The sequence below is a fragment of the Xenopus laevis genome, chromosome 7S, assembly GCF_017654675.1.
Source record: "Xenopus laevis strain J_2021 chromosome 7S, Xenopus_laevis_v10.1, whole genome shotgun sequence".
Lineage (NCBI taxonomy): Eukaryota > Metazoa > Chordata > Amphibia > Anura > Pipidae > Xenopus > Xenopus laevis.
Window position 1 is genome coordinate 29,494,859 of NC_054384.1, and position 27,399 is coordinate 29,522,257.

General features: G+C 38.1%; 2 protein-coding genes across 8 annotated transcripts in view; one reads left to right on the forward strand and one right to left on the reverse strand.

Moving 5' to 3' along the window:
- On the reverse strand, positions 1–19,102 carry ecd.S (ecdysoneless cell cycle regulator S homeolog). Of its 3 annotated transcripts, none has more exon segments than NM_001094805.1 (14): positions 1–489; positions 4,608–4,819; positions 5,149–5,216; positions 5,630–5,813; positions 6,663–6,769; positions 7,322–7,407; positions 9,964–10,089; positions 11,627–11,755; positions 12,381–12,573; positions 12,854–13,029; positions 15,133–15,220; positions 15,559–15,676; positions 17,040–17,249; positions 18,968–19,021. In NM_001094805.1, coding segments are annotated over 13 exon segments (1,932 nt in total). In that variant the 5' UTR covers positions 17,245–17,249; positions 18,968–19,021; the 3' UTR covers positions 1–249.
- The window catches only part of fam149b1.S (family with sequence similarity 149 member B1 S homeolog), a 26,805-nt gene continuing 17,575 nt past the window's right edge, over positions 18,170–27,399 (forward strand). For 2 of the 5 annotated variants that reach the window (XR_005962939.1, XM_018227550.2), the window contains exons 1-4: positions 19,058–19,168; positions 23,285–23,369; positions 25,062–25,172; positions 27,244–27,367. Coding sequence is in view for 4 of the 5 variants with exons in the window: in XM_018227550.2 (XP_018083039.1) it covers positions 23,323–23,369; positions 25,062–25,172; positions 27,244–27,367 (282 nt within the window). In the remaining variant the exon portion in view is untranslated. Of the gene's footprint in view, positions 18,388–19,040; positions 19,185–23,284; positions 23,370–25,061; positions 25,173–27,243; positions 27,368–27,399 lie in introns of those variants that run through there. The other 3 variants (XM_018227552.2, XM_018227553.2, XM_018227551.2) reach the window with 3 other exon arrangements.

Consider the following 27,399-nt stretch of genomic DNA (forward strand, 5'->3'; position numbering starts at 1 on the left):
TATGTTGCAAGTATTTTTATCTTGAAAAAAATATCTCTGTACAACGCCATAAATAGCTTTGCTAAAAAAAAACAATTATGTACAGTAGGTATTTTTTAAATACATCTATGTTAATATGTCAGTGAAGGTTACACTACTCAGTGAAGGTTACACTACTGAAAGTCCTTTCACTAGCAATGGTAACATGGATGTTGGTAACATCACCACCAATGTGCCCCCAGTCGTAGTTGTACATGAATATGTTCCTCATTAGTTTAATGAACCCTCACTGGTTGGATGATGGTCAGTATTATCAGGCAGGTGAATCCCCATACTCTGCAGTATATTGGAGGCAGGGCCAGCAAGTCCAGCCTGAGAACTGTAAGATTCGAGGAGATTAGTCACCAGGTTTAAATCTACATCCACTTGGCTCGGCCCAACATCTTCTGCAGTATCTTCTTCTGAGCTGCTATCTTCTGCACTCTGGGCCCCTGCTTGGGTAGCAGCACTCTATAGAACAAAAAAGAAATAAAAGAGGGTTGTTATGAGATGAAGGCAATTCTACTGTTCTCTGTTGTTTTGGTGCAACTAGTTATCTTGCTAACACCTTTAAGCATGGCAATACCCTACTTAGCACTACCTACCACTGCACCAGCATTTCTAGTATTTGTATCTAAAAGTATTTTTCCAATCAATTAAAAACTGTCAAAATCTAGATAATACTTTCTTCTGTATACACGGGATATAGAAAGTTTACACACCCCTGCAAAGTGGCAGGTTTTTAGTAAAACATAAAATAAAGAAATCGAGATAAATTCTGTCAGAACTTGCAAACCCTTTAGCTATCGAGGATGTGGCTGCAGAATCAGAATCAACCAATCACATTCACTCTCATCTCAAATAGTAGTTAGTATACACCTGACATCAATCAAAAGTGGCTCTGATTGAGCTCAGCTAAAGTTTGGATTTTCCTGTTGGATTATTCCTCTTTGACATTCTCCTAAAGCCATGGTCGACAAATAACTTTTAACTAAAACATGAAAGGAATCTCATCATTGAAGGCATCAATCCAGGTACTAAAAAGTATCCAAATCATTAAATATTCCATGGAGAATGGTGAAGACAGTCATCAAGTGGAGAAAATATGGATCAACGGTGTCCTACCAAAATCAGGACATCGTTCCAAGGTTAATGAGAAGACAAGGCGAAAACTGGTCAGGGAGGCCACCAAGAGGTCTAATGCAATATTAAAGAGGAACTATCGCAAAAATGAAAATATAATATTAGCTTCCGCATATTATAATAAGAAACTTTCTAAATACAATCACTTATAAATTCTGTAACATTTCTGAAATAATGAAGTTTATCTTCACTATTCCACTCTCGGCATGTTTCTCTTCATTCTGTCTTCGTGCAGCAGTTGGGTGTCAGATATTCACTGATAGTTGGATCCAATATATCTTATAGGGAGCTCCTTTTGCCTAGAAATGTATAAGAGCTCACTCTATTAAAATCACCAGAAATCCTGTCTCTCTACATGCAGAATTTGTGCAAAAGGCAGTTATTGTGTTAGATTTTGTTTGTACTGGGATCAGTTATTTGAGTGAGCTCTAATGCATCTGCTAGGAAAGGAAGCCCCCCTATAAAATATATCGGATCATTCATCTGACACCCAACTGCTGCATGAAGACAGAATGAAGAGAAACAGATGCAGAGAGAGGAATAGTGACGATAAACTTGATTATTTCAGAAACAATGCAGAATTTTTAATTTATTGTATTTACAAACTTTCTTATTTCAGTATGAGGAAGCTTATATTAAATGTTCATTTTTGCGATAGTTCGCCTTTAAATGAGCTGCAGGATTTCTTCTGTTCCCTAAATGTAACAACAATCAGTTGTATTCTTCTTATGTCTGGGTTGTGGGTGGGGTAGGAAGACAAAAGCCTTTACTCACAAAGAAACACATTTAAGAAACACATTAAACCTTCCAAAAAGGAATACCCAGTCTCCCACAACCATGTAGAAAATGTCACTATGGTCTGATGAAACCAAGGTTGAACTATTTGCCCATAATTCCATAAGGTATGTTTTGCGCAAAAATAACACAGCATGTCATGACAAGAACATCATACCCACAGTGAAGCCTGGTGGAGGTAGCATCATGCATTGGGGCTGCTTTTCATCAACCGGAACAGATACTTTACTCAAGGTGCATGGAATCAGAAATAACTATTTCTCTGGTATTTCTGTGAGGAGTTCCATCAATCAAAAATAGCTCAAAGTAGCTCTATTTTGTCACAAAACCTTCAAGCATCTGCTATGAAGCTTTAGATGAGGAGGAACTTCACCTTTAAGCATGACAATGACCCAAAGCATACATCCAAATCTACAAAGCAATGGCTTCACCTAAGGAGGATTAATCCAGAATGGCCCAGCCAGATCCCAAGCTAGAGTCCTGCAGCGGGTCGGGTACCCATGGGTTACCCCCAAAAAATGCGGGCACCCTACGGAATGAGGGGATGATTTTCAGATGCGGGAATACCCGTAGGTCTGTGCGGGTCTCATCTAAATTTCTTATCTTATATAATATTTTCTATATTTTAAGTTTGCAGCACCATCACTTCCTGTTTGATGGTGGTCAGCGGGTTGCGGATAAGGCAGTTGCAGGTTTGGGTCGAGTAGCGGATCATAGTGGGTAAATATGCAGGTTGCGGTTCGGTTGGTGGGCTGTGGGTTTTGGGTCAGGTCTGGGTCTTAGAAATTGGTTCTGCGCAGGACTCTATCCAAGACATTTATCCGATTGAAAATATGTGGGGTGACGTGAAGAGAGCTGTGAACATGCCGTCGCATTTGGACACATCTGGCACATTTTTGCCAGGAGGAGTGAGCAAAAATTGCCAAGTCTGGATGTTAGGGGACGTGCACACCAATGCAACCAGGTTTTTTGTACAATGTCTTTTTTTCAATAAACAATTGCAAATTTGTTTTTGACTTCTTGGTATACATGACAATTTTGCAATAAAGATGGAATAAGAACCTGCCATTTTTATATCTAGTGTATGTTAGGTAATCACATTGGGGTAATTCTTCCTATACCCAGAAGTGTATGTTCATAGATTTGCAGGTAATGGGGGATGGAACCCATTTAGTTGCAGGGCACAGTAAAGAAGCTTACATACAATAGATACTACTTAGAGCTTGTAGTTATAATGTGGCTATGCAGGCAAAATATATTCACCCTCGTCTAAATAGTAATAAATAAATAAACGATCTTTCTGGAATATATTGTATGCAGGACATCGTGATTTTATACTGTAAGAAGATGGGGCCTAGTTGTTATATATACTGTGCGTGCATAAATCCCTCTCTAAATCTGCAAATATACACTGTATAGCCTAGTTACAAGACTTAAAGGAACAGTTACACCAGAAAATGAAAGTGTTTTTAAGGAATAATGTATTGTTGCCCTGCACTGGTACAACTGGGGTGTTTGCTTCAGAAACACAACTATAGTTTATATAAACAAGCTGCTGTGTAGCCATGGGTGCGACCATTAAAACACAGTATACACAGTAGATAATGGGTACGTTTTGAAGTATCCCATTGTATAGTACAGAGCTTATCTGCTACAAGCTGTGTATCCTGTGCTTTTTCTCCTTTTGCAGCTTTGAATGGCTGTTTAACAAATATAGGCATAAGAAATGTATATGATTGTACATTAAGGATGTATTAATATGAAAAATTAAGTAATAATGGATAAACATTGGTGGCTTCTAATCAAGGTGTATAGCACACATGGCATTTGACAATAAGAGCAGGAAGGCTCTGGGTCAAAAGGAACTGGTTTACCAAGTGATTGCAGCCTGTTAAGCACATCATTTGCAGTACAAGGTGCATGCACTGGGAAGTATAGTTGGTAGACCAGGAAGCATATGACCTGGGCCTCTTTCTAAAGGAACTGATGGCTACAGTGGACACTTCTGGCCAAAGGGAGGATACAGTGATCTGTTCACACTGATGACATGTTCCAGGCGCTATATAATAAAACTGCCCCAACATTCCACTTTTAACCCCAGCATGACATAATACTTCCTGTGCATGTGTGTGTTCCATGGGTGTGAGCCGAAAATCTGGCTAGTGCCTGATTTAATATCTACTTCAGAACTGTCTTTAGCTGGAGTCCAAAAAGGAGTAAAAAAGAAAATGGAGTCTCACAGATCAGTACTTGTTGGAGGAAAAGCTCAATAATGCCCTACTGCCTTTAGACAAGACTGTAATGGCCTTGGTTACTGGGACGCAGCATTTGTATTAGACTTGTGTGCAGTAAAAAGATTGCAACTGTGGGCTTGCTGGTATCATAAAGCAACATGGTAACAATAACGGTTATTATTAGTGTTGCACAACTTGTAATCATTTTTATTTGAAGTTCAGTTCCCAGCACTCACCGATAGCTCAGGGTGGGTGAGCAAGTACAAATCCCTGTACACAACTATATAAGCTTTACTAAACTCGAACCAACTGAATATCTGCTTTTGTCACTTGGACATGATAACATTCATACTATACCTGGACCACAGCAGTGTGCACTGTGGATCCCTAGTATATTTTATTTTATTTTAATCTTACCAGTTTTGTCTTAGTAGTGAAGCTTTTCCCAATGTTTGTTTGTGCCAACTCCCTGTCCATAATTTCCATGTACGAGTACAGATTTCTCAATGGGTCATCTTTGCAAGGTCTGCTCTGTCCTTCAGCTTCATCCTCATCATCATCATCATCTAAAAACTCTAATTCCTCTTCAGTTTCCAGATCATCTGAATCCAGCTCCTCTGGGCCTGGGCCTGCAAGGTATTCGGACATATTAAAGTAAAAAACAGTGTCAAGGGACAAAATGCGAATGATTTCTAACAGTGCAGGTTGCAACAGGATCTGAACTACAGACTATATATAGACAATTTGTCTCAGATTTCTCACCATGTCATACCATTTTGCATTTAAATGAATGCTGTGATATGTGCAGTGTGTGATGCATTTGGTATTTTGTAATACATTTTGCTATTATCTTAGGACAGTGCAATAAAATAGTCCACAGTTATGCTTGAGAATATGCCCATTCTTGCCCAAATGAAATTGCTCTTTTGCTAATGGCACTGAAGACAGTAAAACTCACCAAGAATTTTTTCTAAGGCGCTGGTGAAAGAATCCACATCAAAAGAAATTGGTGCTTCACAAGGAACCCTGAATATTTTGAGTATAAGAAATGATAATTACAGGTTGAGGAGTACAGAGGGACTACCCCTCACACACATTAATTGTCTTAACCCTCATAGTGGCAGGTACTTATTGACTGTTCTCGCAATTGGACCTGGGTGGCATTCTATACACCTCATGCATAGAAGCTTCCATGCTTCTCTTTGCATATAAAAACTGCATTACAGGTAAGGAACCCATTTCCCCAGACTGAATGAGTCTTTTCACTATTTTAGTTTCCAAAGATACATGTTTATGTGGTTATATTGCTACTTCAGGCATTTAAGCATGCTCTGCCCTAAAGACAGACCTGCAGGCAAAAACGAATGGATTGTAGTTTGTCCAGTAACATTGTACAATCTATCTCTATAGAGTCATATGTACACTGTGTGCAGACCTACCAGGGCACTTCAGCTCCTTCATGTGATGAAACCTTGGATATAAATGCCTTCATGCTCTCTGTTACTTCAGATAAATTATATTTCTGCTCATTTTCAGTGGCTGTTGGAACATATTCCTTGGAACCTGCTGCATCCTGTAATATCTTTTCCAGGCTTTCTGGGGATAAATCTAGCCAGCTGTCATCTGAAAGAGCATCAATATGTCAGCTCACAGAGTAGAAAACAGTAAAAATCATGTAAAAATCATATAAAAAGAGATAGGGTACCATGTCCAATTATTATTGTTGTGTAAAGAGAGCTGTAACTGGATCCATGTCCTAAAACAGAGAAGCAACTGCAACATTTAGCTCCAAAGAACTCCCCCCCCAACTAAACTCTCTCATGTTTGTAGAACCTATAGAATTTATTTTAAGCTTTTATACCAAAGCTTTAACATTTAATACATTCTTGTATATAGAATGGCCAAACGACAGTAGTTCTACCTTAGCCACAGAAATGTTTCTAAAAAGACCCAGCTGAATGGGAGGGATTCAGAAACATGTATTAGTCTGTCTCCTTAGAGACGGCGTGTTCAGAATGACGGATACTGCTAATTAGGATAATTTTTATAGTCTGCCAAGAAAGTGAATACAGCAGGCTAAGCAGACACTGCCAACTGTCAGATAAAAAGGGTTTCCATATCGCCCCTTTAAAACAGGACAGGTATGAAACACACAAGCTATAGGGCTAATTACCATTTAGGCATATTATGCAATGTTGCAGTCATCTGCTGTATTATATGCAGGCTGTGGCCTTGATAATGTTAACCCTCTCATGTGTCACCTCTACACATCCTGTAATGCATTTTCTGCATATTCTACAAATCAACCCAACCCCAGCAATAAATCTAAATTATGCAAGACTAAGGTTAACAGTCATACTGGCAAGCTTGCACTCCCTGATGCTTTGCTTTTCATCTAGAATGTCAGTGCTCAACCTGGAAACCCCAGGTGTTGTTAAGCTTTCCTAAAGCTGATAAGAATATATCATATACCTTCATCTGGGGGTAGATTAGCCTCTTCATTCTTCAAGGCCTCCATATCAACAGGCAGTGTGTTTAGCAAATGCATAACCTCTTCCCCAGGAGAGAATGCTTTGGAACTAAATGGAAATGCAATGAGTTAAAAACAAAATTGTGGTAGGAAACATGTTATAGCAGGAATGTTCATTCTGCAGCTTTATAAAGGTTAATAAGTACACGTTAAACAGTTTAATTAAATATAGCCTGCATAGTGAGACTGTCAGGGATGAAGCAAAAAAAGGAGGTAATGTAGTGAAGGAAGGGCTGGCATTACAGCTGACAGATAGCTGGGCTTCAGCAGTTTTAGGAGTTATTTATTGATATATCTTGCTATAGCAGTTAATGCTTGTAACAAATGAATAGCACAAATAGATGGTTTCCCTGCATGCACGTACACACATATTCACAAACTGCTACACACGAGCACTAGTACCAAAATCAGCTTTCTGGGTTGGTTATCACCTGCTTATCCAAAATCCACCTTTCTAGACATACCATTGGTACAGCCATTTATTTGTGAATACAAAATTAGAGCAGCTTACTCCTGTGCCCTTCCATAAATAGTAGTATTATGTACATAATTAACATTATGTACGAAAGTCAATGTTCTAATAGAAGGTCACTTCCTGTACCTTTCAGGTCTGATTACTGATTGCATGAAGTACATCTCAGCATGCTTCAGGAGTTCAGAATATTGAGCAGATCCCTCCATCTCCCCCTGAAATAAAGAAACGTGATTAACAACACATCATACTGGAAGAGAACATTTCCAGGCTTGAAGTTTTAATGTGGCATATAAAAAAATGGAAAGTTGTGCTCACCGCTAAATTTTTTTTTTTTTAAGGTAAAACATTTATTGTTTTAGCACATCAAACACAAAACAATACCCATGCCACAAAGGTAGTTGAGTTGCTGTTTCAGAACATTTTTTAGCAAGGTACATTTACTTAATACTTTATTTAGTAATTTAGCTGGTATATTCATCGCCTAGAGCATTGTTCAAGCATCCATTCCATTTAGAGGGGGTTTTTTATTTGTGCTCACCACTAAATTTTAACCATTAGGTTGGGATGCGACGAGGCTCTGAAACAAAAATCCATGCAGATAAAGATAAGCGGTCCTCTGTAAATTCTTATGTTCCAAAATCAGACATCCTAAAAATGAATGTCCGGGGTCTATAAACCAATTTAATAGGGATGCACCGGTTCAGGATTCGGCCGAATCCTTCTGCATGGCCGAACAGAATACTAATTTGCATATGCAAATTAATTTGCATTGCAAATTAGGGTCGGGGAGGGAAATTGCGTGACTTTTTGTCACAAAGCAAGGAAGTAAAAAATGTTTTCCCCTTCTCACTCCTAATTTGCATATGCAAATTAGGATTCGGTTCGGTATTCGGCCGAATATTTCGCAAAGGATTCGGCAGAATCCAAAATAGTGGATTCGGTGCATCCCTACAATTTAAAGCCAAATACGCATACGTTTACCTAAGTATATGGCATGTAGAGGTCCCAAAATGAAAACTGTGCATACAAATTTTCATGGTTAACAATATGATGTCTGTAAAATACCCCAAGAGCATGCAGACCCCTATAAAACAGAATTCGATATGAGCAAAGACATGGATAAACCACCCTAAATATGAATTTTAGGGGTCTAATGAACAACCTCCAATATGCACAAGACCTATGCAAAGCCAATATGTGGCTTTAAGGGGCCTCAAATTCAAAACATGCATACAATCTATGATTTGTCATACGGGCTGCTGAAAAATCGACACATTTACTGTATTCTATGTGGTGTAAAGCCATTAAAAGTCATTTCATCCCAGAATGCCATGGGATGTGTTGTATAGTACACATTTTCCCAAATCCAAAATGAGAAAATAGGTCTGCTCCAAACTATCAAACCACAATGCTTTCCTAAATGTAGCTGTTTTGATTAGATTTTTTTTGAACTGCCTCAGAAACTTGCACATTACAGCATCCTATCTCCTATATACTGTATTTGTGCACGTCTAATGTATCCTATATTTATGTACAGGTCTCAAAACCAGCCAGCATGAGAAATCCTGCAAATAAACATTACCTTCCACATCAGACATATACAATGCAGTTTGTAACTGGACAATAAAAACAATAAATTTGAAAGTCAATATATGGACAAACAATCCCTGTTTAGTTTAAAGGAGAACTAAACCCTAAAAATGAATAGGGCTAAAAATGCAATGTCTTATATACTGAACTTATTGCACCAGCCTACAGTTTCAGCTTCTCAACAGCAGCAATGATCCAGAACTTCAAACTTGTCACAGGGGGTCACCATCTTGGAAAGTGTCTGCAACACTCACATGCTCAGTGGGCTCTGAGCAGCTTTTGGGAAGCCAAGCTTAGCTAATGCTACAGAATTGATTATTAAATTCTGATACTAGTTGCACTGGTTTCTGTATTGTCATGTAGTAATTATCCATATTAATTACTAATCAGCCTTATACTTTGACATTTATATTTTATGTGTACTGTATATTTTGAGTGTCCCTAAGTTCAGTAACTGACAGCAGCACAGAGCATGTGCAGTGAATCAGCAGAAAAGAAGATGGGGAGCTACTGGGGCATCTTTGGAGACACAGATCTTTATTGCTGGTTGCCTTGGGCTGGTACAGAAACCCAAAACATATGTACAACATTTCTAGCTACTTCTTTAGTTTGACTTTCCTTGTCCTTTAAAGGGAAGGACATTTTAGTAGCTTAACAAAATATCTCAACACCCTTCATATACTGTAAGTGCAGAGCACCTCTTGTCTTTGCATATTAAACAAAAAGTGTAGTACACTGGTGGATAGCAAGATCACTACCTATTGCATGCCCTTAGCACTGAATATGGAAGAAGAAAGCAGGTTTAAATTACACGGTTCTCCTAACACCATAAAACTGCAAGTCAGTCATGATTAATAGTAAGCATGCTAGGCACAACAATACTGATGCTAAAGAGGGAGCATGCCATTATAGCACGTTATTTGAAGACCACTGTATACGTTTTATGCTAGCTTACATTGCTCTGTTCATGCCAAGGGAGGTTTGGCACCTCTACATACATGATATATGTAATGTATTTTCTGTAGCCACAAAACATGATGCCAAGATGTAAAATCTATAGTGCTTCAGCTTTTTTAAATTACAAAAAACAGAATCCTTTAAAGAGCTATAGTTCAACATCAGAGGTGATGAAAATGTACTTAGCCCTACAATTAACAGAATAAGCTATTAGTTGGTACCTTAAAATAATCATTTTTCTTCAGGGCATTTAAAAACCCAGTCCACAGTGGGGTCTGCAATGGTGATCTGGTGGTATCAGATGAAGTTCGGGTGCATTTAGAACAAAGAATCTCAAAACCATGAGCCTAAAAGGAAACAAATCATGATAAATATGCAGCAATACATTTACATTTGTAACAAGTATTACTGACCACTAAACAGTGAAACAAATCTGGTTAGGATGAGACAGGCTAAAAGAGCCAAAAAGCTCTTCACAATGCAAGATATGTACCCGTCTCATTCCGAAGATTACCGAAGCGGCTCAAGATGGCACCCGTCAACTCCGATGCCTGAATCTGAACCGAGGGGTAAGTAAACTTTAAGTTACTTTAAGTATGTTATAGAATGACCAATTCTAAGCAACATTTCATCCTTCATTATTTTTTATTTTTTTTTGTAGTTTTTAAATGATTTGCCCTTTTCTTCTGATTCTTTCCAATTTTCAAATGGGGGTCACTGACCCCATCTAAAGACGAATGCTGTAAAGCAACAAATTTATTGTTATTGCTACTTTTTATGACTCGTCTTTCTATTCAGGCCTCTCCTATTCATATTCCAGTCTCTTATTCAAATCAGTGCAGGGTTGCTAGGGTAATTTGGACCCTAGCAACCAGATGGCTGAAATTGCAAAATGGAGAGCTGCTGAGTAAAAAGGCTAAATAAGTCAGAAAACACAAATAATAAAAAATGAAAACCAATTGCAAATTGTCTCAGAATATCACTCTTTACATAAGTGGTCCCCAACCAGTAGCTCACGAGAAACATGTTGCTCACCAACCCCTTGGATGTTGCTCCCAGTGACCACAAAGCAGGTGCTTATTTTTGAATTAATGGCTAGAAGGTAAGTTTTGGTTGCATAAAAAACAGATGTACTGCTAATCAGAGCCTCCTGTAGGCTACCAGTCCATATAGAGGCTACCATATAACAGCAAAGTACAGCCCTTTTTTGGTATCCCCATGGACTTTTTCATGCTTGTGTAGCTCTCCAAGTCTTTTTACATTTAAATGTGGCTCACAAGTAAAAAAGGTTGGGGACCCCTGCTCTACATCATGCTAAAGTTAATTTAAAGGTGAACAACCCCTTTAATAATTCTCTTAACTCTAACATAAGGCATCATGGACTGGCTTTTTTTTTGCTCCTTTTAACCCATCTCACCCTAACCAGGTTGGTTTCTCTGCTTTTTTTTACTCTCCAAGTCCTCCTTTCTCAGAAGTCATGTTCCAATATCTTGCACTGATGAGATCTAACAAGATTGAAACAGACTGTCTGCAAGTTTGGATATTTGGCTCTGAACTATTAGGCTGAATCTGTGCAATAAAACCAGTGGTTCTGGGTGCATAGTTGGATACAGGGACATAAAGGAGTGTTGCATGTCTCCGCCTATAATGCCTTATGTGAGAATTAAAATCAAATTTTTGGTATCAGCCTACCTGTATGTGTGTAGCATGAGGCATGTAAATACCTTCTGTTTTCAGAAGGCTTTACACTTCCTATACAGTCTACAGCAACAATTCTCTGCGATGTGTGGGATGGGACTAAACACATACAGAAACTAAGGTGGGGTCTAGCAGACAACTAAATAATTAAAAACACACAAACAATATAACAGGGAGGTCAGTTACCAACTTCATCCCAAGCTCGTGGGCTTTGTACGCTGGGTCTGACAGTGCAGGAAGTGCATAGCCGCTCCGCTTGTCAGGATGGAATTTCTGTTGGTTGAGCTGGGCATACAGACACTTTGTAAAGGTGACCTGGGTAAAAAAAAAAATCAAGCTTTAAAGAAAGGCCTTGGCCTGAATTAATTTATGGCTTGTACCCTCACTGTGTCATACAATTTGCAGAGACATAGCAAACCCACGTGACACATAAACCTTACATTAAAAAAAAAAAAACCTCAACGTCATGTTGATAATTTTATGCTGCTGATAGGTCTGCTTTTGTATGCAAATGTTACTTGAAGTTCCTAAACCTGACTGTTTTGTCAACCTGACCGTCCCTTCTTAACCCACTCAAAGGAACATGAAGGCTCAGATAATGTGAATGTAATTTAAAAGCATTGGGAAAAATTATAAACAGCACATAGACATGTCAGTATCTCTTTAAGTGCTTTCCACCTGGGTAAATCATACTGGAAATTCAAAAAAGGCTTTAAAAAAAAAAAAAAAAAAAAAAAAATTCAGAATTTTTTCAGTATGGTGGTGCAGTCAGTAATCTTCCTTTTCCTGTAAAAGTCTGTGAACAGGACTATTCTCTTACTGCCAAATGCTGCCAAAGCTTATTTAAGCATACTCTAATATGATGGAGTTTGGTCTTCAGATTTTGCAGTGCAGAATTAAGATCTTAATAAAACTGCTCTACGCATGGTGGCTTCCTTACCGATGTCAAAACCCGAGTTGCTGGAAAGAAGTAGCGGAAAGTCCGACAGGATTTGAGGTCAATGGGGTCCCGCAGATAAAATGCTTGAATGCCAGCAGACAGCAATTGAGGACGTTCCTTTAGAATCACTGCAATTCCAGCTGGAACAAAGCTGTGGGCTCTGTGGAGGGAGTCCTTAATTTTCTCTGGGTACCTACAACAAACATATAATTATACATTCTGGACAATCTCTGCTATTAATAACAAAAATAATCAATGTGCTTAAGCCTATGTATTTAAGGGAAATGATAAGATGGCCACAGCCACCACATGATAAATTAAGGTTGTTTATTTATTACTGGATATCAAGCTTCCTATATCAGTTAGAATCATGGGGAACCCGCAACACATAATAGGAAGAAATGCTCTAGGTTGAACTTGCATTGCGATGCTTAAGTATTAAAAAAGGAGGGAGTAATTAACAGCAGATTTACCCATTGATTTTTCTCTGAACAGCTTTCGTTATTGACCCTGATGCCAAGAATCCCTCTGGGTGTGCAGACAGCAGCGCCAAGGCTTGGGATATGCTTAGATTGTTTACTGGATCATGCAGATCACCTTCATCCTGACGCACAGGCAGAATACGTAGCTTTCCACGATAAAAAAATACCTGCCATATAATGGTGATAAGAGTAAATGGTTACTTATTTTACTGCTGGCCTGTTCAAAGTACAGGTATGGGATCAGTTATCCGGAAACCCATTATCCAGAAAGCTGCAAATTACGAAAAGGCTGTCTCCCATAGACTCCATTTTATCCATAAAATCCAAATTTTAAAAAATGAAAATAATACCTTGTACTTGATCCAAACTAAGATATAATTAATCCTTATTGGAAGCAAAACAATTCTATTAGATTTACTGAAAAGTATTTAAATGCTTTTTTAGTAGATTTAAAAGACCAGTAACATAAAAAAAAAATTAAAAAAAATTCATATCTACATAACGAAAAAAAAACCCACCAAGACACATTTAACTTTAAATTCGCAAAGTCTTATTAAGAAACAACTCACCGATTCTCCGCTTGCGCTCCTCTTCAGAAACGGTGAAAGGGCGAGGATCCATCGTGCGGCCCTCGATTTCTCCTCTCTGCCTTCTATAGGAGATAGCCAGGGAGGAGAAATCGAGCACTGCACGATGGATCATCGCCCTGTCACCATTTCTGAAAAAGAGCGCAAGCGGAGAATCGGTAAGTTATTTCTTAATAAAGACTTTGCGAATTTAAAGTTAAAAGTGTTTTGGTTTTTCGTACAAATGAATTAAAAAAATTTTTTTTGTATGTTACTGGTCCTTTAAGGTATGGACATAGAAATTACAGAAAGATCCCTAATCTGAAAATCTCAGGTCCCAAGCATTCTGGATAACAGGTCCCATACCTATACTGGCTTATACATATTGCTAGACATAGAAATAGCTTAAAGGGCATGTAAAGGCAAAAATATAAAATCCCATTTTTACTTTCTTTAATGAAAAAGAAATCTATCTCCAATATACTTTAATTAAAAGATGTCTACAGTTTTTATCATAAACCTGACTGTATGCAGTGCAATTCCCCCTTCTTTTACTGCTGTGGATAGGAATTGTCAGATGGTCCCCAACTGCTGTGCAGGTAAACGATCATACTTTCAAATGGCAGGGGTTGCCCCCCCACCGTTGCCCCCCCACCTTACTTCCCAGAACTCGAGCAGCATTGTTGGATTCCCTGTAGAGATTTGTATCCAGAGATGCAGTGCAGTCTCTATATTATGATTATTAATCAGTCTTGCTGTATTGGCTTCTATGGCAGATATTATTTGACTTGTGCTGTTTTGATAATTTATGACGATCCCTAAGCTTAACCTCCCAACTGAAGCTCATACCACACTGAGCATGTGCGAGTCTTGATATTGCAGAAATGTCTAACAAAGTTACAAGATGACAGCCCCCTGCGCCAACTTTGAAAGCATAAATCATTAGTCTTATTAGGCTGCTGGTGCAGTAAGTTCATGTTTATATTTAGTATACATAATACAGCATTTCTAACATTATTCTATTTTAGACTTTAGTTGCCCTTTAATGGTATCCCTGTGCAGTGGCAATGACAAAATGTTTATAGCTTGTCTCAGAAGCTGCTTTTTCTTGTCTTTTTTCATATTGTCACTTTCATATGAGCCTGTTGACAATATCTCCGGCTACAACCCATCGTGGCTTCATATGAGGTTTATATCACTTGTAGGTTTCTTCACCAGGGTATTTAAGCAGATACTCTCATTAATGAGGCATGTGGGATAAAGGGGGAGAAACGCTATCTAAGCCTTACTCACAATTTTCCTTGGTGTAGAAAACACTGTGTGTCATTAACTTATTATAACAGATTAAATCAAAGCACCATTGTCGATGCTAGGGAGTACTCGTATACTAAACGTTAATGGTTGGATTAACATTACATAATGGTTCTGCTTATACAACCAGAACCATTATGTAATGTTTTGGGGGGAATGCGTTTTAGATATTCCTATTAAATTGTGTATTCTTTAATCAAGTATACTGTGGATAAAGTTGACACGATACTGATTTTCTGATGTGTGTGGCTGAAGGTCCCATATACTTTTAGAAGTCATTTAGGTCTGTTTTCTCTCTGCAGGGAATGGTTTTAAACAGACATACTAAGAAGAACTGTGTTACAAATACAGAGCTCTGAAGCGAAAAGTCATGTAAAAGGGAACATTACTTACACGATTTGAACTATTTTCAGGCTTCAACCATTTGGGCAGGAAATCCGCAGCTTCTATTAGCAAAAACTCACCGTCGTTGTCCTCGACACTAAATAAAAAAGTAGAGTTATAACAAACACAACGCCTGTATAACTGTGTGGTATACTGGGAGATATTCAGTAAAAAAATTGAATAATTGAACACAAATATATATACACACACACATATATATATATATATATATATATATATATATATATATATATATATATATATATATATATATATATATATATATATATATCTATATCTATATCTATCTCAATGCTGGGGTTTTACCAAGAGCAGACTACTTTCTCCCTTCCTTAAACACTCCCTGCCCAATAGTGTGAGGCAGGGACCTAAATGTCAGACAGAGATTAATGGGAGTAAGTATATTGCATTTACCTGGCTGCCACTTCTGGATACTCCTTGGTAATCTGTTGGATAAGGTACACAATAAACCACTCATCTTCCATATTATCACCAAAATGTGTCATTCCTCCAATGTGAGCAGGGGTATCACCTGAGATGTTCAAAAGTGAATTTCACCAAGTTAAAATGCAGAGAGCTTAAATATGTGGACATATTGATTAAAATACACTTTTTAAATGAAAGAAAAAAGATTCTTCACTAGTATTGCACATGATATAGTGAATGAGTTTAGCACTGGGAAAAGTGATTAAAGAACTAAACCTAACTAAAGAAGTAAGCTAGATATGCAGTACATCAGGGGGCAGATTTTTGAAAATGTGAGATTAGAACTCACCACAGAAAAACTCACTCACTTTCTATTCATTCCTATGGGATTTTAAGAACTGTATTTATCAATGGAGTTCACCATTTGATAAATATGCTTTTAAAAATCCCATAGGAATGACTAGAAAGTGAGTTTTTCTGTAGTGAGTTCTAATCTCACATTTTGATATATGTGCCCCTATGTTTTCGGCTTTTGTACAAGCCCAAGTGAACCACAGCAGGGAAGATCTGTGTCTCCAAAGATGCCCCAGTAGCTCCCCATCTTCTTTTCTGTTGATTTACTGCACTTGCTCTGTGCTGCTGTCACTTACTGAGCTTAGGGACCAACTGACAATATACAGTACACATAGAATATAAATGTCACAATAAAAGGCAGATTAGTAATTAATACAGATCATTACTACATGGCAGCACAGAAATTAGTGCAACTAGCATCAGAATTTAATAATCAGCCTTGTAGCATCATCTTATATTACAGCCCAACCTCATTTTCTGCTTGAAAAATTGCAATGATCGCTAAGCTTTGCTTCTCAACAGCTGCTCAGAGCCCACTAAGCATGTGAGTGTTACAGACACTTTCCAAGATGCTGACCTCCTGTGACAAGTTTGAAGGAAGTCCTGGTTCATTATGGCTATCAAGAAGCTGAAACTTTCGGTTGGTGCAATAAATCCTATGTAAAATATGGCATTTTTAGTAACATTCATTTTAGGGTAAGTTCTCCTTTAAAGGGGAACTATTGAGAAAATTAAAAATAAGCTGCAACATAATGAAATAAGACATTTTCTCAATAGAATCAATTAAATATTCTCAACCATTTCTGAAATAATCAAGTTTATTCTCACTATTCCTCTCTCAGCATCTGTTTGTTTGTCTTCATTCTGTCTTCATGCAGCAGTTGGGTGTCAAATTCATCAGCTAGGAAAGGAAGCCCCACTATAACATATATTGGATCTAACTGTCAATGAATTTCTGACACTCAACTGCTGCGTGAAGACAAGTAAAAACTAGCTGCTGGTGGTTACTATGGTTTTCTGGACTTGAGCAAAATGTTGTTAATTAAACATGCAATTCATTTTGGTCTATCAATGTTATCATTAATGCTCTATAAATACACTCAGCAAAGCCTTACCTTTTTTAGCTTTGTATCTCAGATTGAATGGCTGGTTCTGCCAGATATAAGGAGCCAGTAATGGTGCAAACTTAGCCAGTATGCTCTCTATATACTCCTGAAGAATCTTTTTCTCTGTCTCTGCATCACTTGGTTTTTGGGTCACCATATACAGCTTATATTCCACAAAGTCTTCAACAACAACCAGTTTTTTATGGCCATCCATGCTGGCTGTAGATTTTAGAGGGGAAAAAAGTAAATATTTACAATGAATGACGTAGGTTAAGCAGCCTGAGACCAGTGGTGTAACTAGATGTTACTGGGCCCCACAGCAAATTATTTTTCAGGCCCCCAAAATGTCTAGAGATTGACATATTTTACCAACATTTATTGAAATTGTATACGAATTATGGCCTCATGGGGCCCCTATACCTCCTGGGGCCCCCCAGCAGCCACAGGGACTGCTTCCTCTATAGTTACGCCCCTGCCTGAGACTACACCATCCATGTCCTTTTTGTCACAAAAGTAATAAGAAAGAAATAGTAATTGGATAGATCTTTCCAACGGTTTATATTTAAGTGATGTGCCACATGTTCAAGATCAGGCAAAGCTCAGGTCTGTTGGGTAGACAGAAGGCTAAAGAAATTCCTGGAGGACTGTAATCATTTGGATGGATTAAAAAAAAAAAAAAAGTGCACTCCCTATGTTTTTAAGTAACAATCACTGTTTTGTATGGGACTACTATGGAAGCCAATTTCACAGAGAACTTTCATATAAGTTCTTCTTATGCCATTTACAGCCTGTGTGTTCTAAAGTCAAGTGTACTGATACCAAGGCAGAGGAAACAGAGCTCTTTGTGGGCTATGGTCTTACAGCATTTATTGAAGAGCAAAATATAAGAAAGGCTTACGGAACGCATTTTAGGACATCCTGCAGCAAAATACCTGTCCTGCATGCAATGTCCTATGCCTTCAGAATGGCACATCGGTTGCTTTTGCCGTCACCCATCGTCCAAATCTGCAATCACACCTCCGTCCTCTACCCTCCCTTCTCAGCCTTCAGTCATACGAACTCCACCCTCATCTCTCAGCCCTCCCCCCTCAGATCTCTCTTTTCAGCAGACAGTCTTATCCATCAGTTTCTAAAGTGGTGAGCGAGGGCGGAAGGCAGATGACTGAGGGAGGAGGATGGAGGGCAGAAGACTGAGGTCGGAAGTCTGAGGGCAGAAGGGTGAGGGCGGAGTTCGTATGACTGGCGGCTGAGAAGGGAGGGTAGAGGACGGAGGTGCGACTGCAGATTTGGACGATGAGTGGCGGTAAAAGCAACCGTTGCGCCATTCCCAAGGCATAGGACATCGCATGCAAGACAGGTATTTAACAGCATGTCCTAAAATGCATTCAGTAAAGGCTGTGTTCAAAGAACACTGTATCTTTAATTGCTTATATTGTTTCCACCGCCACAAAATAATATTGTACCTTATTTATACTTTAATTTCTTCAACAATGACATCAAAGCATCATTTTTACCCTTCAGGTTGCCCTGTTTGCTAATGGGGAGAATGGATATCAGGCATCACTTCTCCTATAGGCAAATTACCCATGGCCTCCTTGGATGATGCAAAATTGACACTTGTAAACGAAATACCCGGGGCTGCAGGATTGTTATATTACATAATCATCTGAGAAAGAGGCCCGCAATGAAAAATGAAGTTATTACTTCCAATAAAGGGTTCCACTAATAGAGCAAAGAAAGGATCTGACGTAGCTGTAGTTTCTATCATTTGATTAAACAGCCCATGGTTTGTGTTTTGCCCCAAAATGAAAATGTGAAGAAGGCAGGGAGAAACGTAACCCATTGCCATTACTTAATATCGCCAATGCCGTGCTTTTAGACTCTCATAGATGCTGCAGACAGAACCATGCTTTGTGTGTGTGGAAGTAAAGCCATACCCCCCAACTGTTCCGCTGCCTGTCCCGCTCTCCCGGGTTGTGGACTGAATTGTCACGCGTCACTGTGGCTCTTTCACTCTTCCTGGGTTTTGCCTCACTGTGTTGATCGAAGTCTCGCGAGAAGAGACTATGCGCCTGACGTCACGAGCTGTCGGCTGAGGAGGGAGGGCCCAGGAAGGAGGTGCGACTACCGCCGGATGGGTGAGAGAAACATTAGGTAGCGGACAGTGACATATCTTAACAGAGTGAGAAATATCTTAACAGAATGATAAACAATAAGCACAAAAAAAAGGGCCCTGTCTAGTTTTCTTTCTGCCTGTTTTCTTATAGGTACACTTTAAAGGGATGGTTCAGTGTGTGACAATAAAAAGGGGGGCCACAACTGTTCAGTGAGTTTGTAATTGATCCTCAGCATTCAGCTCAGATTCAAACGCAACAGATATGACCCATGTGCCCCCCATACAAGTCTCTGATTGGTTACTGCCTGGTAACCAATCAGTGGAAACCAAGAGAGCTGAAAAGCAGGAAGTAGTGTCCTGACTATTATATTAGACATCCAGTCACTCCAGACTTTATACATTACATTTTTGGCTAACTGACTATATTAGAAACATTTTTTATTTTGCACAGCCTATTTATTTACCCAGTTTTTATTTTTACACTGAACAATTCCTTTAAAGGGGTGGTTCATCTTTAAGTTAACTTTTGTTGTGTTATTTAATGGTCTGTTCCTAGCAACTGGTTTGCATCTGACCCAGTTTTCACATAAGGGCAGCCAAAAACTATTTGTCTGTAAGACTTAGATATGTTACTTGTGTTTTACTGAAATATAAGTTTAGGTCAGTAAAGGATGTTTTATTATTAACCTAGGATATGCTACTCATGGATCAACAGTTCAACACTGCTGTATCTCACTGAGTTAGTAGTGTGCCTGCAGGGGGATTGCATGGATCAAAGTATTTATTGGGGTTAAATAGAAATGTTGCATTAGCAGGACCAGAAGGCGCTCAGGCCAGTGGGTCATGTACAATCTATGTAAAAAAAGAAACAGGAAGGGGTGAGATTTACTGGTATTCAGACATTTTCTTGATAGAAAGTAGAACTGCAAGTGGAGAAAAGGGTCTGGTTTCCCGTTAATGCAAATAATACAAAGTGACACAGGATATATAGCTTTACTTATGGAGCAGTCCTTAGTGAGAAAACGTGCTGTGTTTATCATACATAGCTTTAGCCAATTTACGATTTTTGTGCTGTTGTATATTGTACACATAACAAATATGTAGCTCCTGTGTTAGCAGGAATAAAAAAGGGATGCATGCTCAATCAGAATGGCAGCTTCAAAAATTGCAAACTTTACATTTTGTGCACATTTATTCTCACATACAGTACCTATGATTCTTATGATGCTTATGATTCTGTATGCCGTTTAATGTAGATGTTCATGGCCCACTTTAATAAATTATGTCTTTCTACATTATGTCTATTATGTCTTGCTACAATAGGCAAAAGTGATTAAAATAAGGCATGATTATCCATTGCTCCGGGTCTCAAAACAGGCTTCCAACCTTAATTTGGGACCCATGAGAAAAAAAGAAACTCTGTTCTATGTTATAGCTGTAGTATCTAGTGTTTAGAGTAGCCTTCAATCATTACTAAGTGAATTGCTTAGGAATTAATGGGGGCTAATTTATTGGTCGCACAACCTCCAAGCAAAAGTGTAGTATCACCCTGTGTGCCATACCCCTTTTTTATTGCCTTGCTCACTCTTTTCCTTTTAGATTGGAAGCATTGGAAAGGGCCTTCTTTATAAAGCTATAATTATAGTGTCCTAGACTGCAATTGTATTTGTTTTGTCTTCTGTAGATCTACTCAGCCATAGGATCATTCTTATTTATAGGCACATTCATAAGAAGCAAGGTGTTAAAAAGTAAAATCTGAATCATTGCATAGTATTAATATAATTTGGAGAGATTCAGTGTTAATAGATAGCCTTACCATCTTTAGAGCGCTGGTGGTAACTAACTTTATTCTGTGAGCACAAAATAGTGCCTGGATATGGAATTGTAACAAAACTAACACAATTTTACTAACAGACGGGCACACTAGCATGTAAAAATTTGACGCTTGTAAAAATTGGGCGCATGTAAAAATTGTTGCGCGGAAAATTTGTCGTGCATAGAAAATAGTTGCACGTAAAAATGGTTGCACAAAAAATATGTTGTACTTCAAAATTTGTTGCGCTTTAAAATTTTGTCGCACCTACATCGAGCATAGCAAATTTGTTGCTCTTAGAAAACAGTCTCGCTTGAAAGTTGGCGCTCATCAAGTTTGTGACGCGTAAAATTTTGTTGCGCAAAAAAAAAATGTGTCACGTGAAAACTTTGTTGCTAGTAAAACTTTGAAAAAAATTGGCACGTGGAAAAAATGTGCCTAAAAAATTTTTAACTTTTTCTTGGTATCTAATATAGTGTGTGATATGAGGAGCAGCAAAATAAAACCTTTGAAGTGATTTTTCAAAATTTTGATACATTTTTATAAAAACCGCTACGTTCAGACAAGCTTTGATGTTTGGTAGTTAGGAGTAGAGAGACATAGTTACCCATTTTGGAATAAGCAGAATGTGTACTTTCCAAAAATATATGGTTTTCTGGGGTAAACCTACTGTTTCGGGATTTTGTGGCCTTGGAATCTAAAGTATGCCGTTTTCTCCCTTCTGCTTTCAAAATTCGGTAATATTCTGCTTTCAAAATTCGGTAATATACTGCCGGGAGTTTTAGCTGTAAAGATGTCCTTAATCTGCCTAAAACTATACATATCTGGTATTGGCACGTTCGAGAGACATGAGGATTTACATGTGTAAAATGAAATATTTTTCTGGTATAAGTTCATATACCTGTATTGTGAAAAATAGTAATAGTTAGGGGACGATTCATGAAGCTCGAGTGAAGGATTCGAAGTAAAAAAACTTCGAATTTCGAAGTGTTTTTTGGGCTACTTCGACCATCAAATGGGCTACTTCGACCTTCGACTACGAATCGAAGGATTCGAACTAAAAATCGTTCGACTATTCGACCATTCGATAGTCGAAGTACTGCCTCTTTAAAAAAAACTTCGACCCCCTACTTCGGCAGCTAAAAGCTACCGAAGTCAATGTTAGCCTATGGGGAAGGTCCCCATAGGCTTGCCTAAGTTTTTTTGATCGAAGGATATTCCTTCGATCGTTGGATTAAAATCCTTCGAATCGAACGTTTCGAAGGATTTAATCGTTCAATCGAAGGAATAATCCTTCGATCGTTCGATCTCAGCATTTGCGCTAAATCCTTCGACTTCGATATTCGAAGTCAAAGGATTTTAGTTCCTAGTCGAATATCGAGGGTTAATTAACCCTCGATATTCGACCCTTAATACATCTGCCCCTTAATGTATAGTTTTCCTAGGTAAACTATAGTACATAGGAGAATCACCGGCACACAGGAGTTTAGTTAAGCAGGGCAAGCAGGCACTACGTCCACATTATGCTTGACAAAGGGGCGTGCCCCGAAACGTTGCACTGCATTTAATAAAATTGCAAGGGCTTGCCCTGCTTAACTAAACTCCTGTGTGCCGGTGATTCTCCTATGTACCTTGACTGGGTGGTTGCCGATTCCCCCATCACTGAGCACCAGGAAACTCTGCTGGGGTATGTGAGGTGTTCCAAATTGGCTAGGTAAACTATTAGGCGTGTATTGTGGGAGACGAGCTGACTGATATCAGCAGAAGACTTGGATATCGCTTGGCTCGTCAGTCGGGTCAGTTGGAAAATTTTGATCGGTTGCCTTTGAAGGCACCCAAATATCGGCCACTATTAGTGCTGTATCGTCAGATACAGGTAGAATTCTATTTTATACCTGTTTTTCTGATGATTCAGCTCTACACATGTGTATTGAAACAAACTATCTTTCTTGGAAAGATCTTTTCCCGGAAAGATCGTAATTGTAACGTCTATGGCTACCTTAAGGATGCTATTGCATTACAAAATAAAGTCAAAATCTCCCATGTAGTTTAACCCAAAGGAAACGCATGCAAAGATATAATTACTTTGCAGCTTGTGTCCAGGTCTGAATCAAAATTGGTGCTGCGGGCACTAGGGTAACAGATTGATCCACCAAAGCTTGAATTTCAGAAACAAATACATTTGTAAGGCAGGTAGTGTGAGTAGCCCAACAGAGAACAGATCTTATGAATAAAATTTAGCAGTAAAAGTTAATGAATGTGCTGCCTTTGTGAAACAGCAACAGAGCCACTGGTAATAATGTGTATTTTTCATTACAAATACAGATATCAAGGAAATATGAAACAGCTGTTTGTGGATTAGGATGATTTCCAGGTACAAAAGAAAGCCAGTATCTCAGAATCTGCAAATGTAAGTAACAGTGCTAATAATTTTCTAATTTCTCATTAGCTAAATTAAAACTGAAATGAAAGAAAGAGAATGGGAAAATTTCAAGCATAATCACCATGTTTTTCCCCCCCCCCCCATAATGCCCTGTTTATTCCTAGAATTCCAGCATGGTTGAGGATGCAACCAGACACAATTGCACTGTGCCTCTTTTGCTGCCAATTCTCCAAAATGACCTTCATCACAAATTGGACATAGCCAATTTTTTAAAAAATTTGCCTGTCATTCACAGTGTTCAGAGTGCAGACACCACATGCACCCAATTCTATAGGCACAAGTCTGCTGCGCCTATTGACTCAGGGTACAGAGGGAACGCTGAAGGTACAGTCTGGTCAGGAGCTCCAAGGTTTCCTGTGTCCCTAGCAATGCCCATTTTGAAATAAGAAGGGCTGATCTGTACCAAGTGCAACTATATGGAATTGAAAGTAGAAAAAAACAAAAATAGAGACCGCTCAAGCTCACCGCTTTTTTCTCCCCCGGCCAGGTGCTCAGTCTTCAGTGTCCCCACTGTATCCCGCAACAAACGCGTTTGGGGATGAGATCCCTTAATCATAGACTAGCCTATTATTATGGTGTCTCATCCCGAAACGCGCTAGGCCTTTTTGTTCAGCTACCTGCTACAATAAATCCTTTCCAGAAGTGCTGTCTATGTCGAGTTTATATGGAATTGAGCCTTTTAATGCAAATACCTTTAAAGAAAATAGTTTTAGGTGCAACACTGTGGGGAAAATTGCAAGTCGCACACGGCACTTGTGGATGTAAATGAGCCCTTTTCTCTGTTAACTGCAAACAGTATGTTATGCTATTTTCTGTCCAAAATGTCATCTTTGTGTTCAACTGCTTATTTTTCTTTAAAAAATACAGTCATATTCCTACTTAGAAAAGCTCATTTTAGCTTTAGCTTTTGCCTGAGGGCTCATTTATTGCAATGCAAGAGCACTAAGGGGCGCAGTATCGTTCTCGTGTACCGAGCACTTACATCCTGGGCATTTCACAGCAGATAGTGGAGATAGTGGAGAGTGCAGTTCTGCCTGGTGCAAGGCAGCCCTGTACTTAACCCCTGCTATAGAAAGGCTGTAGGTACAAGGTTCTGCAAATATGTGTATTCTTCATTTGAAAATCCATGATTGGTCTGACCGCTCAGTGCTAGGGATGGGAGTACAGGTACAAGAAAGAAGTGGGCTGATGAGTGACCACATGTAGATCAAGTATCTGGAAATGCAGTGGTTTTCTATAGAAGAATAATATATGCCTACATTAGGGCCAAGATGTTACATGCAGAATACATTTATATTACTATGAAATTTATACACATTTATACAAGGTATTTATTTGTATTACATTATGCATATGGAATGATTGATGTTGCTTAAGTGTATTACTTGCCATTCTCTGTTTATTTTAATGAAGCAGGGTCATCTTTCAAGCCAATGAATGGTGGTGTTATTCCAAATTATGGAGAATATTTATGTATATGCCAAACAATAGAGAAATAGCTGTCTGTGTGGTTCAAACATATAATCAGAGATGTAATGTTTTATGTGCTGCTCTTTTGCCTCTGTCCTTATTTTATATTTCTATTTAGAAATCCTCTAAAATAAGTTATTACTTGCAGTTGTGTTAGTTTGGTATTTTGCTTGTGTTTATATTTTCTAGCAATCAAAGCCTTGCAAAAGCCATAGAAAGTCATCCACTTCCTGAGAAACTAGATCTATATTCTAATTGTCCCTATGTTAATCAAAGCAAAGTGACTCTAAAATGCAAAAGGTAAAGTATGCATTAATAATTTATCATTTGATGCATGTCTGAAATTGGACAGATAATCTGAAGTAGCCTCCTGAGGAATAAACGTATTTTTGTGCAATAGTTAGTGCTCGGGTGTCCGCATCACATTACGTTAACTAAGAATGGTTATTATACCTAGAGATTTGTATAATAGCGAAGGAACTCTATTCCGTTTTTAAGTAGGTGCACCTTGTTTGATTTTTTTATATTTTATTACATTACATTACATGAGAACAATAATGATCATATGTTGATCGTGCTTTTGTTGTCTATACATGAGAGCAATAAGCCTGCTTTCACTGAAGCAAATACAAACCGTTATTATGTTTTTTAAATCATGATTAAATTTGAATAATACAGGTATGGGATCCGTTATCCGCGAAACCTGTTATTCATAAAGCTCCGAATTACAGAAAGGTCATCTCCCATAGACTACATTTTATCCAAATAATCCAGATTTTAAAAAATGATTTCCTTTTTCTCTGTAATAATAAAACAGTATCTTGTACTTGATCCAAACTAAGATATAATTAATCTTCATTGGAGGCACAGTCAGCCTATTTCATTTATTTAGTGTTTAAATTATTTTCTGGTAGACTTAAGGTATGAAGATCCAAATTACAGAAAGATCCATTATCCGAAAAGACCCTGGTCCCGAGCATTCTGGATAACAGATCCTATACCTGTATTAGCACTGATGGTAACAGGTACATAAACTGTTTCCTATCAGCTTTCTAAAATGAACGTATTTTAGCAGCTGATAATTGCATTTCTAAAATAATTGTAATTGTAATATTATTTCACAAAAAGATAACAAAGCTTGGCAATAGCAATACGCCAGAGAATAAAAATGACCAGTTTTATGAAAAAAGTCAGATGAAATAGACATAGACTGAAATAATTCAGACTTTAGCATATGCTGATTTATGCTGTCACCATTCTACATTAAAGGGGTTGTTAACCTTTGAGTTAATTTTTAGGGGGTTATTTACTAAACTCCGAATGCAAAAAAAGATGAAAAATTTGTGACTTTTTTTTTTTTTTTAGAAAATCAGACGATTTTTTCAGAGGTTATTAAACCCTTTGGATGGAAAAGTCCGAATCAGAAATCAGGCATCTCAGACCTGTCGAGGTTGCATATAAGTCAATGGGAGAAGTCCCAATGATTTTTTGATGTGCGCTGAGTTTGTAGCAGAAAATATTGAGATAAATTTGGACTTTGATAAATAACCCCCTTAGTATGATGTAGAGAGAGTAACATTCTGAGACAATCTGCAGTTGGTTTTCATTTTTTTAGCATTTCTGTCTTTTGAGTAATTTAGCTATATAGGGACAGATTTTTTTCAACGATTCAAATTTTTTTTTTTGCACCCAAACGCTCACATTCGAGTTATATTTAAGAAAACTCGAATGTCTGTGAGTTAATAAAAAAAAATTTGAAAATTCGATTCCAAAAACTCAATCAATTAGAGTTTTCGAGTCATAAATTCGATTGATTCAAGCTTTTTCGGGACATGAACTCATTCGAGTTTTTTCCCCTGACGTTTTTCATGCAAGTTTCTGACATTCAGATTTTAAAACACACAAACATTCAAATTTATCCAAGGTAGAAAAACCCTTCTTGATAAATATGCCTCATAGTCATCAGATCTTCAGTTTGAAATTTCATCAGTCTGGTTGCTCGGGTCCACATTACCCAGGCAACCATGCATTCATTTAATAAGAGACTGGAATATCAAAAGGAGAAGGCCTGAATAGAAATATGCGTAATAAAAATAGCAATACCAAAATATTTGTAGCATTACAGAGAGTTTGTTTTTTAGATGGTGTCATTGAGCCACATTGCAAAGCTGGAATCAGAAGAAGAAAACCAATTGAAAGTTGCTTAGAATTAGCCATTCTGTAACATACTAAAAGTTAACTGAGAGGTCAACCACAGTTTAACCCGAAGACAAGTTATTTTTCTTTGTAAATTGGGATGACACTATATTTATATGACAACTGGTGACTTGTTTTTGTATTTCATGGTTATGGTTTTTATCTTTACTTTCAGTGAGTCGGATATTTCAGATACATCAGACAACCTAGGGAAAGAAACACAGGTATCCTGTTCAGAATCGCAGAGCTGTGTTGGTCTGTCCTCCGATAGCAGTTCTGTCATATCTTGGGGCTTTGATGTAAGTAAAGCAGTCAGTTTAACATTTCTATT